This window comes from Solea solea, chromosome 19, assembly GCF_958295425.1.
Source record: "Solea solea chromosome 19, fSolSol10.1, whole genome shotgun sequence".
Classification (NCBI taxonomy): domain Eukaryota; kingdom Metazoa; phylum Chordata; class Actinopteri; order Pleuronectiformes; family Soleidae; genus Solea; species Solea solea.
The window spans coordinates 21,590,272-21,606,048 of record NC_081152.1 but is presented as its reverse complement, the minus strand read 5'-3'; the positions used below and the strand labels follow the sequence as shown (position 1 = coordinate 21,606,048).

The 15,777-nt window shown below is 45.0% G+C and overlaps 2 protein-coding genes across 5 annotated transcripts in view; one reads left to right on the top strand and one right to left on the bottom strand.

The window, feature by feature from the left end:
* The window catches only part of sptan1 (spectrin alpha, non-erythrocytic 1), a 34,441-nt gene extending 21,828 nt beyond the window's left edge, over window positions 1-12,613 (top strand). For 2 of the 4 annotated variants that reach the window (XM_058618182.1, XM_058618180.1), the window contains 29 exons: window positions 503-594; window positions 1,223-1,367; window positions 1,462-1,643; window positions 2,060-2,159; window positions 2,608-2,805; window positions 2,895-3,041; window positions 3,117-3,220; window positions 3,324-3,486; window positions 3,822-3,836; window positions 5,104-5,235; window positions 5,322-5,459; window positions 5,541-5,645; window positions 5,735-5,943; window positions 6,035-6,155; window positions 6,256-6,377; window positions 6,473-6,605; window positions 6,688-6,786; window positions 6,871-7,030; window positions 7,466-7,542; window positions 7,639-7,848; window positions 8,492-8,788; window positions 8,880-8,992; window positions 9,220-9,237; window positions 10,400-10,454; window positions 11,046-11,242; window positions 11,338-11,391; window positions 11,655-11,801; window positions 11,914-12,061; window positions 12,151-12,613. In XM_058618182.1, coding sequence (XP_058474165.1) covers window positions 503-594; window positions 1,223-1,367; window positions 1,462-1,643; window positions 2,060-2,159; window positions 2,608-2,805; window positions 2,895-3,041; window positions 3,117-3,220; window positions 3,324-3,486; window positions 3,822-3,836; window positions 5,104-5,235; window positions 5,322-5,459; window positions 5,541-5,645; window positions 5,735-5,943; window positions 6,035-6,155; window positions 6,256-6,377; window positions 6,473-6,605; window positions 6,688-6,786; window positions 6,871-7,030; window positions 7,466-7,542; window positions 7,639-7,848; window positions 8,492-8,788; window positions 8,880-8,992; window positions 9,220-9,237; window positions 10,400-10,454; window positions 11,046-11,242; window positions 11,338-11,391; window positions 11,655-11,801; window positions 11,914-12,061; window positions 12,151-12,276 — 3,807 coding nt within the window. In that variant the 3' untranslated portion in view covers window positions 12,277-12,613. The remainder of the gene's footprint in view (window positions 1-502; window positions 595-1,222; window positions 1,368-1,461; window positions 1,644-2,059; window positions 2,160-2,607; window positions 2,806-2,894; window positions 3,042-3,116; window positions 3,221-3,323; window positions 3,487-3,821; window positions 3,837-5,103; window positions 5,236-5,321; window positions 5,460-5,540; window positions 5,646-5,734; window positions 5,944-6,034; window positions 6,156-6,255; window positions 6,378-6,472; window positions 6,606-6,687; window positions 6,787-6,870; window positions 7,031-7,465; window positions 7,543-7,638; window positions 7,849-8,491; window positions 8,789-8,879; window positions 8,993-9,219; window positions 9,238-10,399; window positions 10,455-11,045; window positions 11,243-11,337; window positions 11,392-11,654; window positions 11,802-11,913; window positions 12,062-12,150) is intronic. The other 2 variants (XM_058618183.1, XM_058618181.1) reach the window with 1 other exon arrangement.
* Window positions 12,614-13,255: 642 nt separating this feature from the next.
* dync2i2 (dynein 2 intermediate chain 2) overlaps window positions 13,256-15,777 on the bottom strand; it is a 5,730-nt gene continuing 3,208 nt past the window's right edge. The window contains exons 4-9 of the mRNA XM_058618184.1: window positions 15,628-15,777; window positions 14,895-15,004; window positions 14,594-14,764; window positions 14,111-14,346; window positions 13,863-14,020; window positions 13,256-13,604 (exon numbers count right to left, since the gene is read on the bottom strand). The exon at window positions 15,628-15,777 is cut by the window's right edge and continues 8 nt beyond it. Of these exons, the coding sequence (XP_058474167.1) occupies window positions 13,366-13,604; window positions 13,863-14,020; window positions 14,111-14,346; window positions 14,594-14,764; window positions 14,895-15,004; window positions 15,628-15,777 (1,064 nt within the window). The 3' untranslated portion in view covers window positions 13,256-13,365. The remainder of the gene's footprint in view (window positions 13,605-13,862; window positions 14,021-14,110; window positions 14,347-14,593; window positions 14,765-14,894; window positions 15,005-15,627) is intronic.

Genomic DNA, 15,777 nt, shown 5'->3' with positions numbered 1-15,777 from the left:
AAAAAATTATTCAATTAAATTAAAATCGGGAGATCAGTGTTGATATCCAGCCCTTGTATAGTTTTTACCCTGCATCTCATCATCCCCATCACCATCACTATCATTATCATCACCGTCATCATTATCATCACCATCATCATTATCATCACCATCACCATCACCACCAACAATGAGACAAATGAGCATGCACTGTTTAATATTTTAATAATTTGGTAAATTCTCATTCTCAGATCATCTCATTTTGCTTTATTATGATGTTTTAGCACATTTGCAATATTCACTCGACATAAAGGAGACTTGTTATACTCTAACTATATAAAATAGTGCAGTGTCTAAGAAAAAAAAGAGATTTATCTGATCTGTGACCTGCTGAAAAGACCATAACAGGTCTCCTTCACTCTAGAAGTCATTATATTTCAAATCAGAAATACAGAAAACAATCTGCACAACGTAAAGAAAGTGCTGAACGCTGTTAGATGATTATTGTGTGTGTGACATCCAGGAGCTGAATAATCGCTGGCGCTCACTGCAGCAGCTGGCTGAGGACAGGAGCAACATGCTGGGCAGCGCTCACGAGGTGCAACGATTCCACAGGTACGTGAAGAATATGTCATGTTTTAACCTCACTGTTGTTGAGGGCGGAGTATCTGTGTTGATTTAAGGATTTAAACCAAACCTTTTAATCCCAAACTTAAATTTTAAAGCCTGTATCTCTGGTTTGTCCAGTAATAAATTGTCTCTGGCTGTAAATACACAGCTGTCACATGAAGGCAAAGGATTGTCTTACATTTGGTCATTAGAGGTAGACTGATGATTGATCAGCTTTAGCCAATGATTATTTATAAGGTAAAACAATCTGGTCGACCTCCGAATTCCACCTTTATAAAAAAACACCATTATTTTGTGTCTTTGTGAACTGAACTCTCAGATGTAACGGATATTTGTACCATCAGTGGCTCACGTCTCTCTGTACAGCCTGTACTTTATGAAACGTGTTTTAATGATATTTATTTATATGTTTATTTCGGTCATGTCAGTTAGATCAATCATCATCACACATCATCTTAGTGTAGTTCACACAATACACATAACCGAAAGGGAAAGCGGGAGAAGCAAAAGCTTATGAAGTCCCGCCCCCATTATTCAATATTCAATATGTGATGCAGTGATTTTGACCTAGTATCAGACATCTCTGTTGATCTCTGTGTTTGTGCCTCCGCAGAGACGCCGATGAAACTAAAGAGTGGATCGAGGAGAAGAACCAGGCCCTCAACACCGACAACTATGGTCACGACTTGGCCAGCGTCCAGGCTCTGCAGCGCAAACACGAAGGCTTCGAGCGAGACCTGGCAGCCCTCGGCGACAAGGTCAGGAGGTCATAAAGGATTACGCTGGATTTATGTTTGTTTCGTCTGAGGAGTTTTGCTCATTATTTTTTTCCACTAACCTTCGTCCACTCAGGTGAACTCTCTGGGTGAGATGGCCGAGCGTCTGATCCAGTCCCACCCCGAGGCCGTGGACGACATCCAGGAGAAGTGCACCGAGCTCAACACGGCCTGGAGCAGCCTGGTGGGACGTGCTGACCAACGCAAGGACAAGCTGGGCAACTCCCACGACCTGCAGCGCTTCCTGTCCGACTTCAGGTGAGAAGTGTGAAGGATTCTGGCACAAAGTCATTATGTCTTAACTTTGTAAACTCTCCCACACCAAAGCCCATAGAGAAAATCACTGATTTTAGCTTCCGGGGACACAGGAGCTTCTGGTCCTCTGCTGCCTCGTGTGGTCACTTTGTGTCACTGAGGTCAATCTGAATGAAGGATTTCAAATGCCGAAATCACAAAATACGACATTTGAATTTAGTGATGGAGGCAGCAGTGGATCAACAACTCCTGTTTTCTCTATGAGGTTTGGTGTGGGAGAGTGAGTGGTTTACAAACTTCAGTTTACACAAGGAAAAGTCTGTCTAACAGTGAGATAAAGACATGAACTTGTTCCTAAGATATCGTAAAGTTTTTCTGGTATCTACATGGTTTTGCTATAATTCATGTTCTGCACACAGAGATCTGATGTCGTGGATTAACGGCATCCGAGGATTAGTGTCTTCAGAGGAACTGGCTAAAGACGTGACCGGAGCTGAGGCTCTTCTGGAAAGACACCAGGTACTGAACTCTTCCTGTCTCTTTACTCGTGTGGGTTTAGAGACACTGCACTGTGTTATTGTGAATATATCGAACATAACCCTAACCCTTACTATGGTAGGGGAAAAATAATCACGCACTATTAATGCGACCATGGACGGACAATTATCGCAAAAAAAACATTTAAACATTCAACGGTATTATTTGTAAAATGTTCTAAACTCCAACGCATGAGAGCTAGTGGAAGTAATGCAGAGTTTACAGCATGTTGATGCATTCAAGGACCCTGGTATATTTCAGCACTGCGTTGATCATAGAGAAGCATAGAAAGATTTTTATAAATGCAATTATTGATTTAAAATATAGATCTTTTTATCGTTTGTATAATTAAGTAAATGCTCCATGGATCACGTATCTCTGTAGCTCTGTGGTTATTTCAGATGTTTAATTTCTCTTCCCTCGTGTGCAGGAACATCGCACAGAGATCGACGCTCGTGCCGGAACCTTCCAGGCCTTTGAACAGTTTGGTCAGCAGCTGCTGGCCCGAGGCCACTACGCCAGCCCTGAGATTCAGCAGAAACTGGAGGCTCTGGACCACGAGCGCGCCGACCTGGAGCAGGCCTGGGTGCAGCGCCGTATGATGCTGGACCAGTGCCTGGAGCTCCAGGTGAGAAAAGTGCCATCGAGTCATTCCGTGAGCGGGTAGTGGGAGGTTACTTGTGTGGTCACTAACGCCTGCTTCCTGTTCCTCTGCAGCTCTTCAACAGAGACTGTGAACAGGCCGAGAACTGGATGGCGGCTCGTGAAGCTTTCCTCGCCAGTGACGACAAAGGAGACTCTCTGGACAGCGTGGAAGCTCTGATCAAGAAACACGAGGACTTTGACAAGGCCATTAATGTGCAGGTCAGGAGTCGTTCCACTGTCGACGGAGTAGAAAGTCTGTAGTTTTAGTCTAAATTGTTTTAATGTGTCGTGTAGGAGGAGAAGATCGCTGCTCTGCAGTCCTTCGCTGATCAGCTGGTTGGAGCCGATCATTACGCCAAACCTGAGATCTTCAACCGCCGCAATGAAGTCCTCGACAGGTGAGGAACATTCACAATTTGCACTTTTCTTCTTTGAAAGAGCGGCTCTACCTTCTTTCTCTAAAATAAAGTTTCAAACCTGAATTCTGGTTTTGTGCGGTAGGTGGCGCCGTCTGAAGGCCCAGATGATTGAGAAGCGTTCTAAGCTGGGTGAATCTCAGACACTGCAGCAGTTCAGCCGGGACGTGGACGAGATTGAGGCGTGGATCAGTGAGAAGCTGCAGACGGCAACTGATGAGTCCTACAAGGATCCCACTAACATCCAGGTATGTAAAGCAGTCCACAGACGTACACGGACGCTGGTGGAAACATCGTAGAACTGCGTTCACGTACGCTTCGAGATATTCACATGAACTTGAAAAATGTGAAAATGTTTTCGGTGTAAACCTTTAATCTTTAATGCAGAGACAGAAACAGCATTTGTTTCTTCATAAAAGAAAAGGAAAAGAAGTTTCTTGACTCGAGGTCATGTGACATTAAACCTGCTAATCTGTTCACGTCTCGTTGTATTGAACGTAATCCACTGATGAACTGTGAAAATCCCTCCCTGTGTTCTGTCTGAACCTTTTCTCCCACTGTCTTATGTTTGTTTTTATTATAGCTGTCCAAGCTGCTGGTAAGTTTGAGTTAGTGTGTCAGCTGACTAACAACCGAGTAGGTTACCCTTTACCGTGTCCACTGTGTCTGTGCTGTGTGTGTGTTTGTGTGTCTGTGTAGACATGACGTAGAACACGCCTTCATGTGCCATCCTGACCATGTCCCTCATCAGCACCTGGGTTTTAGTTTTAATTTGTTTATGGCTTAATTGTTGTTTTTTTCTCCAGGTTTGTTTTCCATCAAAGGCTCCTCTAATTTTTTGTGGGCGTGGCTTCCATTTTTGTTTTACAGTCCTTGAGGGGCGGAGTCATCTTGAAACTTACTTCACATGAAGTCACAGAGATTTGATATTTGAATGAAACCGAGAGTAATAGACGGCTGAGTGATTCCTGACTTACAGCCTCAGGTTTTCATGAGCCGGTCTCAAACTCTAATTTCTGATTTTTTATTATTTAACTTGTTTTTCACCTGAAAATCAAGAAACATGAAGCAACTTTGAAGTGACTCCTCCTCCTGTAGGTTTTGTGTCAGTTGGCTCTGTAGCTCATGTCGTCATTTTTATTTTTTATTCTTCATGTGTTTGTCCTGTGTAGTCACGTTGTTGTTGTTGTTGTTGTTTGTGTTTATTCCACCTTCTAGGTTGTCAGTTACACTCTTTGTACGAGTATGGAAAGGGTTGACGTTTTAACACTTCCAGTTTTTGAGTTTCACTTAAAGTGTTGATGTTTTCATCATAATCGTGCTGGAGGATGAATCTGTAACATTATGTATTAAGATCATATTTAAACCTGGTATTAACCTCTGTCCTGAGTGATCCAATCAGCATTAAGATAAGCTGTGAACAAGACTTATTAATGTTAATAAACATCATAGTCAGGATTCCTATAGAAAACACATTACAAGTTTCTAGTATGTGCTTGTAAAGTTGTTCTTAATAAACAGGTTTTTACTGTTTATGACGGGTATATAAACTAATAAGAGCTTAAAGGCAATAATAAATGGGTTAATTGTGCTTTTAGTTGAACTTATTAATGTTTACAAGCTTCTCATAAAGTCTTATGAGAAGCTTCTTACTCAGGTAAAGTCAGTCACAGTCACATATGCCAAAAGAACTGTAACTTAAGCAGTAAAGGACAGAATGTATTAATACCAGTTTGTAAATAAAGTGCTGCTTTTAAAGAACAGTAAAAAAAAAAGCTGAAAAACTGGAGGTGTTGTAAAAGTCAAACGTGCCGGTGTTTCCGTCCCGTCTCTCACTCGTGTGTCCTGTGTTTCTGTGCGGTCAGAGTAAGCATCAGAAACACCAGGCGTTTGAGGCGGAGCTTCACGCCAACGCAGACAGAATCCGCGGAGTCATCGACACCGGCAACGCCCTCATCCAGAGAGGAGCATGCGCCGGCAGCGAGGACGCCGTCAAGGTACGTCCATCTTCCTGTCAGTGTTTAAGAGGTCAGGGGAGGTTGACGGGCAGGACTTCACTTTGCTTTTGTTTGTTTTGTTTTAGGTTCGTCTGAACGCTCTGGACGAACAGTGGCAGTTCCTCGTCAACAAGTCTGCAGAGAAGAGCCAGAAACTGAAGGAGGCCAACAAGCAGCAGAACTTCAACACGGGCATCAAGGACTTTGACTTCTGGCTCTCTGAGGTTTGACTGGAGTGCACGAGTGATGACTCTTGAGCTTTTGGAGCCTCTTGTATGTGTCTGATCCACACTCTCCTCCCTCAGGTGGAAGCTCTTCTTGCTTCTGAAGACTACGGCAAAGATCTGGCCTCGGTCAACAACCTGCTGAAGAAACACCAGCTGCTGGAGGCTGATATTTCTGCCCATGAGGTAATACGACTCTTTAAAACCCGTCACAACTTAAATAAGAACCACTTTGAGACCTCAGTCGTCTTGACCTCCTCTTCTTCTTGTTGCAGGATCGTCTGAAGGATCTGAACGGTCAGGCCGACAGCCTGATGGGCAGCATCGCCTTCGACACCTCGCTGGTGAAGGACAAGCGCGACGCCGTCAACGGCCGCTTCACCAAGATCAAGAGCATGGCCGTCGGCCGCCGCGCCAAACTCAACGAGTCGCACCGTCTGCACCAGTTCTTCAGGGACCTGGACGATGAAGAGTCTTGGATCAAGTAAGACGGGGATCCTTCTCTGTTCTCCGAGAACATTTTCCTCCCACTTGTTTTACGACTCTTTGACATCCACGTTCTTGTCCCAACGCAGAGAAAAGAAGTTGCTTGTGAGTTCGGAGGACTACGGACGTGATTTGACGGGTGTACAGAATCTGAGGAAGAAACACAAGAGACTGGAGGCCGAGCTGGGAGCGCACGAGCCGGCCATTCAGGTAACACATTCAGCACTCTCAGTTACATGCTCATATAAAACCATGGGGAGGCTTATTACTATTGCAGTGATGCAGTGAAAGTGTGTGTGTTCTCTCACAGTCGGTGCTGGACACTGGGAAGAAGTTGTCTGACGACAACACCATTGGTCAGGAGGAGATCCAGCAGAGACTCGCCCAGTTTGTCGACCACTGGAAGGAACTGAAAGACTTATCTGGAGCGAGGTACGATGAACCTGCCGAGCTTCACACTCACACACAAACACAGCAGCAACAGAGTGGGTGTTCAAGTGTGTGTGTGTGTGTGTGTGTGTTAACAGGGGTCAGAGGTTAGAGGAGTCGCTGGAGTACCAGCAGTTTGTGGCGAACGTGGAGGAGGAAGAAGCATGGATCAATGAGAAGTTGAATCTGGTGGGAAGTGAGGACTACGGTGATACGCTGGCTGCTGTGCAGGTGATTTTCACAGTTTTAACACGTGAGTGTTACTGTGCAGGTGAGCGTCAGTGAGCGCTAAACAAACGTCTATGTTGAACAGGGTTTACTGAAGAAACACGAGGCGTTTGAGACGGACTTCACCGTCCATCGAGACAGAGTCAACGACGTGTGCACTAACGGAGACGAGCTCATCAAGAAGGTACGGACTCCAAAAAATAACCGTGAGGGAAATACTCTTTAACAACTGTGATTTCTGAGTGAAGTTTAAAATGTTTTCAAACAGAACAACCATCACGTGGACAACATCAGCGCCAAGATGGCAGCGCTGCGAGAAAAAGTGTCAGAGCTGGAGAGGGCGGCGGCACAGAGGAAGGCCAAGCTGGACGAAAACTCCGCCTTCCTGCAGTTCAACTGGAAGGCCGACGTGGTCGAGTCCTGGATCGGTACGAAGACTCAGACTTTGACATCAGTGTTTCCTGTTTCCTGTTTCAGAACAAGAGTTTGCAAGGAGTCGGTTTAATAGTTGAGGTTTCTTGAAGTTGAAGTCTCTTTAGAATTTAAAACTAAAATGAAATAAAGATTTATGATTGGACACAAGTGATTATTAGGAAAGATATTTGGACGTAAAGACATAATGATAAATGACTGATAAAACCCAGAAACACAGGTTTAAATCTGGGAACATGAATTTTTTATTTGGTTTTCTACCCTTGGAACACTTGAAGTTAAAGTTGTGGGATTAAACTGCGTAAAGAACTGTTTTTTCACAGTTGTAGATTTCTGCCTAATGAAGACAAGATCAGTTTTTAGTTGTTAAAACTGAAAATGAGTGGCTTTGTGCTGAGTTTGTGTTTTATTTTCTTGTTGTTTGTGTTCAGGTGAGAAAGAAAACAGCCTGAAGACGGACGACTATGGCAGAGACCTGTCCTCTGTCCAGACTCTGCTCACCAAACAGGTAAACTGTCGACCGCTTCAAACCACATCCCACCTTTGTCCTCCACACTGTGTCACGTGTGTGTGTGTGTGTGTGTGTGTGTGTGTGCGTGTGCAGGAGACGTTTGACGCTGGCCTGCAGGCCTTCCAGCAAGAGGGCATCACGAACATCACGGCTCTGAAGGACCAGCTTCTGTCCGCCAAACACGTCCAGTCCAAAGCCATCGAAGCTCGTCATGCTGCGCTGATGAAGCGCTGGAACCAGCTGTTGTCCAACTCCGCCTCTCGCAAGAAGAAGCTTCTGGAGGCTCAGGAGCATTTCAGAAAGGTAAAAGACGCTGGAGGACAAAGTATCTCAGGACTTCTCTTACAAAGCAAGGATGTTGTTTTTTATTCTGTATAATCCAGTGATCTTGGACAAGAATAAGGAGCAGTTTGCAGTATTTTTTGTGTGCACGTGTATTTTCATAGACTTTTGTTTGCATGTGTAGATTATTTTCACATATTTTTGTGTGCATGTGTAGATTATTTCACAGATTTTTGTTTGCATGTGTAGATTATTTTCACATATCTTTGTGTGCACGTGGAGATTATTTTCACAGATTTTCGTGTGCACCTGTAGATTATTTTCACAGATTTTTGTGTGCATGTGTAGATTATTTTCACAGATTTTTGGAGTTTAGCGAGTGCTCTCTTTTGGCCCGAGAGTGTTAGGGTAACTTGTGGTTGTGTCCATGGTGTGACTGCTGTGGACTCCAGTGGCTCCTGTTACCCTCAATCAGTGAATGAATAATGTGTTAGTTCATTGAGGATTGAACCGGGATTTGGTTGCTTTGTCAGAGTTTGAGCCTCATGCACCTTCTCCTCCACACGTTTTCCAACCTTTGTCAGGCGCTGCATGTTAGCGCCCCCTAAAGGTTCATTCATACATTAGTGTTTAACATCCATTTGCCCGTCTTCTTTCACCACAGGTTGAAGATCTGTTCCTGACATTTGCCAAGAAGGCGTCAGCCTTCAACAGCTGGTTTGAGAACGCAGAGGAGGATCTGACCGACCCGGTGAGGTGCAACTCTCTGGAGGAGATCAAGGCGCTGCGCGAGGCCCACGAGGCGTTCCGCTCGTCGCTGAGCTCCGCTCAGGCCGACTACAACCAGCTGGCCGAGCTGGACCAGCAGATCAAGAGCTACCAGGTGGTGTCCAACCCCTACACCTGGTTCACCATGGAGGCCCTGGAGGAGACGTGGAGGAACCTGCAGAAGATCATCAAGGTCTGGACACGTTCACGCGTCACACAGATAACAGATGATGTTGTTTCTCAGCCTCCTCACTCTGCTGCTGTGTTTGTAAATGTGACGGCAGGAGCGAGAGCTGGAGCTGCAGAAGGAGCAGAGACGACAGGAGGAAAACGACAAGTTACGTCAGGAGTTTGCACAGCACGCCAACGCCTTCCACCAGTGGCTGCAGGAGACCAGGTAGAGAGCGGCGTCTCATTTCTGTCATGCAGTTAAAACATAATCAGTTTGTGTTTACTAGTGATTTCTAGCAAAATACTGACTGTGTGTTTGCTGCTGTTTAACACGCTGATGTTGTTAACTTGTTGTTAATGTCTCTCTCTCTGTCTCTCCCTCTCTCTCTCCCTCTCTCCCTCTCTCTCTCGGCTGCCTCCTCACTGGTGATTCTGGATTGCTGTGATAATCAGGACGTATCTTTTGGACGGGTTAATATCACTTTTTCAAATATACATATAAGTGTATGAGGTGTGGGACAATAATTATCTAGACAAGAATAATTGCATAATTCATGATTTGAGTTTTCTGTGCACATTTTTACAGAAACAGAGAAAACAGACGTACAAATGTGACCAAAAAACATATTTTTACATATTTATTTTTTAGTGAATATTTAATTATTTAAGTGAAAAACAGAAACTTAAATGTGATCATGAGAAATCCGGAGATCCTGCAGTGACTGAGCTGTGAAACAGACATATTTACATTTATCACAATAACCAAAAATAACCCCACAACAAACGAGCAATAATATCACAGGATTATTGTCCCATCCTGGTCTGTGTGAGTGTGTGATGATGATGATGATGATGATGTTCTCCATGTTCCTGTCACTCCTTGTCAAGGATGATTATCTTTTTCACACTGAACCTCTCCTCCTCCTCCTCCTCCTCCTCCTAGCATCGCCTATCGGCGGGTTATCTGTGTCTATCAGTACCAAGTTGCTGATGATCTTTCTGGAAGGTCAAAGTCTTTTGAAGCTGTGATGGTGTTTTTTATTTTTCCTGACAAGCACACGTGGTGTCAGTGTTTTTTTCACCTGCACTTCATTCTACTCACACTCACACTCACACTCACACACACACACACACACACACACACACACATTCACACTCACACACTCACACAAAAACACAGTTTTGATTTGGGTTTATTGTGTTATTTTCTTCTGCGTGAGTTCACAGTTCACAGCCTTTAATCTGGACATACAACGTGCAATTTAACAGCGATTATTTCCCTATTTTGGTCCGAACTCCTTGGTAGTAAATAACTTCCTTTGGCAGCTTTTTTCGTGTAATGATCAGAGAATTGTGGCTCAATCATTCATCGAGTGTTTTTTCCTTGTGCTCGTCTGGAAAACTATTGCTAACGTTAGAGAACGAGTTGACAGCAGACGAAGACGTGAGCGTACGTCTCAGATGATTGATGGACACAGTGTGTGTTTGTGTGTCCAGGTTAAACTTGCATGGTTTTGGGGGGGGGGGGGCAGCAGCAGCATTCTTGGCACTGGTTTCCCTGGCAACACTGAGTGTGAGTGTGTGTGTCACTGTCTAGTTTCTCCTCTCATTTCTCTGTGTGCTGCTCTCTCAGGTCGTGTATGGTAGAAGAGTCTGGAACTCTGGAGTCACAGCTGGAGGCCACCAAGGTAAACACACACACACACATCTTCATAAAAATATCTAAAATACTTGAATTCTAGTGAGCAGCAGAGCAAAAATAAAGATAAAAACTATAGTTTTAAAGTAATAAAGTATGATTTTACAACAGACACCACATTAGTAACTTCAGTTGGTTCTGATAATCTGCAGGTGATATAGCAGATTATATTATATTATATTATATACAGTATGTTTAAATCAGACTTCTGAGAGCAGGAGATGTCAGAACAATGAAAAGAGTCATTTTATATAGTACAGAGCCTTTAACTAAACCTGTAAACAAAAGTGTAAAGTATTTAAATTATTCATGATATGCATCTGCTGCCCCCTGTGGTCAAACCATAGCTACTCTGTCACCCTTTTGTCCCAGACTCCTCCCACTTTTAAAAATCAGTATTTGGGCGGAGTTAGTTTCAGAAGGCAGAATTTAGTTAAATTATCTCAATGATCAATAAAGTTTTTACTGATTTCTTTTGAGCGTTTGAAGCCACCACAGTCTGCACCATGTGACTTGGAGTGTGTGTGCGTGTGTGCGTGTGTGCGTGTGTGCGTGTGTGCGTGTGTGCGTGTGTGTGCAGCGTAAGCACCAGGAGATCCGGGCCATGCGCAGTCAGCTGAAGAAGATTGAAGACTTGGGCGCAGCCATGGAAGAAGCTCTGATCCTGGACAACAAGTACACGGAGCACAGCACGGTGGGTCTGGCACAGCAGTGGGACCAACTGGACCAGCTGGGAATGAGGATGCAGCACAACCTGGAGCAGCAGATCCAGGCCAGGTAAGAGGAACATGAGCATCAGCAGCAGCAGCAGCAGCAGCAGCAGCAGTAGCAGCACACGGTCACCGCCGCTGACGCCACTCTTTGTCTTTCAGGAACACCACAGGAGTGACGGAGGAGGCTCTGAAGGAGTTCAGCATGATGTTCAAGTAAGAAACCGGACTTGTTATTTATTTCTAAAAAGGTTCCTCACGTTCTCCTCTTGTTTCTTCTCATTCTTCACGTTCCTCACGTTCTCCTCTTGTTTCTTCATGTTTCCCACGTTGTCCTCTTGTTTCTTCTCATTCTTCACGTTCCTCACGTTCTCCTCTTGTATCTTCACGTTTCCCACGTTCTCCTCTTGTTTCTTCACGTTCCTCACGTTCTGCTCTTGTTTCTTCTTGTTCTTCATGTTCTCCTCTTGTTTCTTCAGACACTTTGATAAGGAGAAGTCGGGTCGTCTGAATCACCAGGAGTTTAAATCGTGTCTGCGCTCGCTCGGATACGATCTGCCCATGGTGGAGGAGGGAGAACCAGACCCAGAGTTTGAGGCCATTCTCAACATCGTGGATCCAAATAGGTTTGTCACAAACATCACATCACTGAACTGAGGGAGGGAGGGAGGGAGAGAGGTCATGAAACACCAGAGACCTGGACTTTGTTTGTGAATGTGTGTGTGTGTGTGTGTGTAGGGATGGAAACGTGTCGCTGCAGGAGTACATGGCGTTCATGATCAGCCGTGAGACGGAGAACGTTAAATCCAGCGAGGAGATCGAGAGCGCGTTCCGAGCTCTGAGCGCCGAGAACAAACCATACGTCACTAAAGAAGACCTGTACCAGGTGAGAGCCGCTCACCGGCGCCACTCGCAGGACGTCAGTGTCACTGCAGTCGAGTTAACACTCTCTTCTTCTTCTTCTTGTCGTTGCAGAACCTGACGAAGGAACAGGCCGATTACTGCCTCTCACACATGAAGCCGTACCTCGACAGCAAAGGCCGCGAGCTGCCGACGGCCTTCGACTTTGTCGAATTCACCCGCTCGCTTTTCGTAAACTAACCCCGCCCCCCCACCAGTGACCAATCGGGAAGCGTTTTCCCACCACACTCACTCTCTCACTCACTCACGGCTGAAACTGCATGATCGCGACACTAGAAATCCTCTCACGATTAACGACAGTCTGTATCTATTTATCTCGCTCTTCTTCTTCTCCTTCCAACGCTAACGTTAACGTCGCGCTTCTCATGTTAGCATCGTGACTCTTTGCATTTTTGACTGTGATGGTTTTAGCTGTTTTAGCTTTGTGCTTTCTGATAGTGACGATAATGTGAAACCATTTATTAAATAATAACAAACTGCAGTGTGCTTTAATAAACGCTACTGGTTAGAACTGGAAGACTCCGCCCACTTGTTTTTTTTATTACCGTTTGTGAGCGACGTAGCGTAAAAGATTTGGATTTGGAAATTTTATGGGGGATGTAGTTTTTCACTTTAAATATTAATCTTTACACAACTTTTTACGCAATATTAATTTATTAATTACATTGTGTTAATATTTTTTGGTGAAAATTTTGACTTGTTTATGATGCGCTGCGTTCTTCACTTTAAGAACACAAATTCTTTTACTATAATTTTGACCCTGTTTCTTCAGTTTCTTCTGCCCGAATGTCAATTTTCGGGTAATCCAGCAGGTGGCAGTGTTGAGGCTAAATATACTACTAAAAAAAATATAATCTTTTATCATCAGGACTGAAGATAAAAAAATTATGAATTCATTAAAAATGAAAAATAACAGTTTTTACAGATGGGACATTTTTGTCGTTAAGGTGCTGAGTGTGTAGGTTATATTTTAGACAAAAAATAATAATATTAGTGTCGTTGGTCATTAACGACGTCTGTTGATGACGTCAATTTCATTGTTCAGTACGTGGAAAACGGTGCATTTTTTTGTCTATATGTTAAAAATTGAAGTTTAAAAGGTAAAAAAGACGCAAAAAAAGCACTACTTTTTGCATCTTTAGAATCATAATTCATAAAATGTCCACTGGTGTCTGCAGATTTAAACATAATCCATACAAAGTGAAAATAATAATAAATAAAGTCTTTATTCTCAGTTTTTGGGGGGATGGGGGGGCAGTGACCCATCTGTCATTCTGCCACCTGATTGGCTATCTGCTCCAGCTGACTGCTCTCTCTGGGTTTCTGCTCCGTCAAGTCTGCGCTCAGCTGCCAAACGGCGACTGTCCCGTCCGTGTGTCCCACGGCCAGAAGACGAGGATTCTGACCGTTGAAGTCCAGACAAGTGGCGGCTCCTCCCACTGTGTCATGCGAGACGGAGGCCGCAGCCCTCTGCGACCTACGACCCAGGTCGAAGATCTGCACCTCACCTGAGAGAGAGAGAGAGAGACAGAGACGGAGGGAAAGAGACATGAAACCGAGATGGAGAGACGAGACGGACAGAAAGAGAGACAGGAAGGGAGAGAGGGCGACAATAGTTAGACATGCTAGAGGGACAGAGATCAGTGAAGACAGATACAGAGACGGGGACCGAGAGACGGACAGAGGGACAGAGAGTGATTATAAACTGCTGTGTCAGCAGAGACCAAAGAGACAAACTAAAGACAGAGTGTCTGTCCCTGTCTCACCTTGTCCAGTGGCTGCAGCGAGCACCAGAGGTCTGCTGGGAGACCACTGCACCTGGAACACATACGAGTCTGAGACCCTGAGAGACACGAGAGGGTTGACCTGCAGCAGAGAGTGGACGTGGACCAAACCGTCTGTCCCTGCACTGACAAACAAGTTCCTGCAGGGACATAAAAGTCACAGGTTTGACGTATGTGGGATGCGTGCGTGTGCGTGTGCGTGTGCGTGCGTGTGTGTGTGTGTGTGTCACCTGTGGAAAGGTGAGCAGTGGACAGAGTGCACGGGTCCACTGCAGGGTCTGAAGGAGAAGACGGCCGGAGCTCTGAGCGTCAGGCCATGGTCGTCGGGGGCGACGGCCGCAGGAGTCTGAGCGCAGAAGGAGCACCTGAGCAGGAGTCCGCCCTCTGACCCCACGAGGAAGGTGTCCCCGTCCCAGGGAGACAGAGACAGAGAGGTGACGCCCACACTGCTGCTGCTGCCACGAGCCTACGAGCAACAACAACCTCACTGTGACATCATCGTCCACTCAGGATCAGCTGACCGATGCTGAGAGCGAGACGCAAACATATCTGACTTTTGCCACAGGAACGTGAAGTTTGTAAAGCACTCACTCTCCCACACCAAAACCATTTCAGCAGATCAAGACATCGTAGACTTAAACTGAGTCACTGAGAGACTCTCCACAGTTTTAAACGCTGCTTCTCGTGTCTCAGTAGTCTCCTGTCGTCCTCACCTTGAAGCGGACGTCGCTGCCGTGAGGAACCTGCTGAGGAACGAGGGCGTAGGCGGCGCTCAGGACCAAGCTGCTCTGCTCAGAGTCCAACGTCCACAGCAGGACGCGTCCTCCTGAGCAGGCGCTCACGAGTCCAAACTCCCCCTTCTTCTGCAGAGGCACCCAGGCCACCTACACACACACACACACACACACACACACACACACACACACACGCTGAGCAGCTGTACCTAATAAAGTGGCTGCTGGTGATGAGGGGTTATTTCCCAAAGGGGAGGAGTCAATATTAAAGGTCACTGACCTGATAAACAGGCTCCCTGTGGCTGTTCACTGACATTCCAGTCTGAGCCAGAACCAGATCCTGAGACCGACTGAAGTCCCAGACCAGGACCTCCCCACTGTACAGACCCCCTACACACACACACACACACACATAGAAGAAACATAAACCATCAGTGTTTTTGTGAAAATGTTGTCGTGTCTCTGATTGAAAAATTGTTGCGTTCTTCACAATAAAATCTCATTTTTTTAATCGTTGTGTCATGAGAACCTAAATTAATACATTTAATATTATTTTCATTCTGACCTCAAATTTATATATATTTTTTACGTTTCTTCTGCACAAATGTAATCTTCGCGTTAATCCAGCAGGTGGCAGTGTGGAGGCATAATTCAAATACTAAAAATATATATAATATATTATATCTCTTTAATAAAGAGGACTGATGTTAAAAAAAATAAAATAATGAATTCATTAAAAGCGAAAAAGAATAGTTTCCAGATGGGACATTTTTGTCCTTAAGGTGCAGAGAGTGTAGTTTTCTTTAGAAAAGTGATTCTAGACAAAAAAATCTTATAATATCAACATATACACGTTTTGTGTTTGTGTTCTTGTACATACAGCTTTTTGAGGACCAAGAAAAACTTGAAAACCACATGAAGTGAGAACGTTTTGTCCAGTCCTCATCTTAAAATGACCTGTTCATGGGTTAAGACCTGGTTTTAGTGTGTCGGTAAAGGTTAGAGCTGTGTACCTGCGATGAGTGCAGGCTGACAGGGGTGGCAGCAGAGAGCAGTGACGGCTGTCGGAACGTCGATGACCACGTCGGCCTGTTTGGCGTCCAGACCTCGTCGATCCAGATTCCACGTACAAACGTACGAACTCTCGGTTCTCCAGTCTCCAT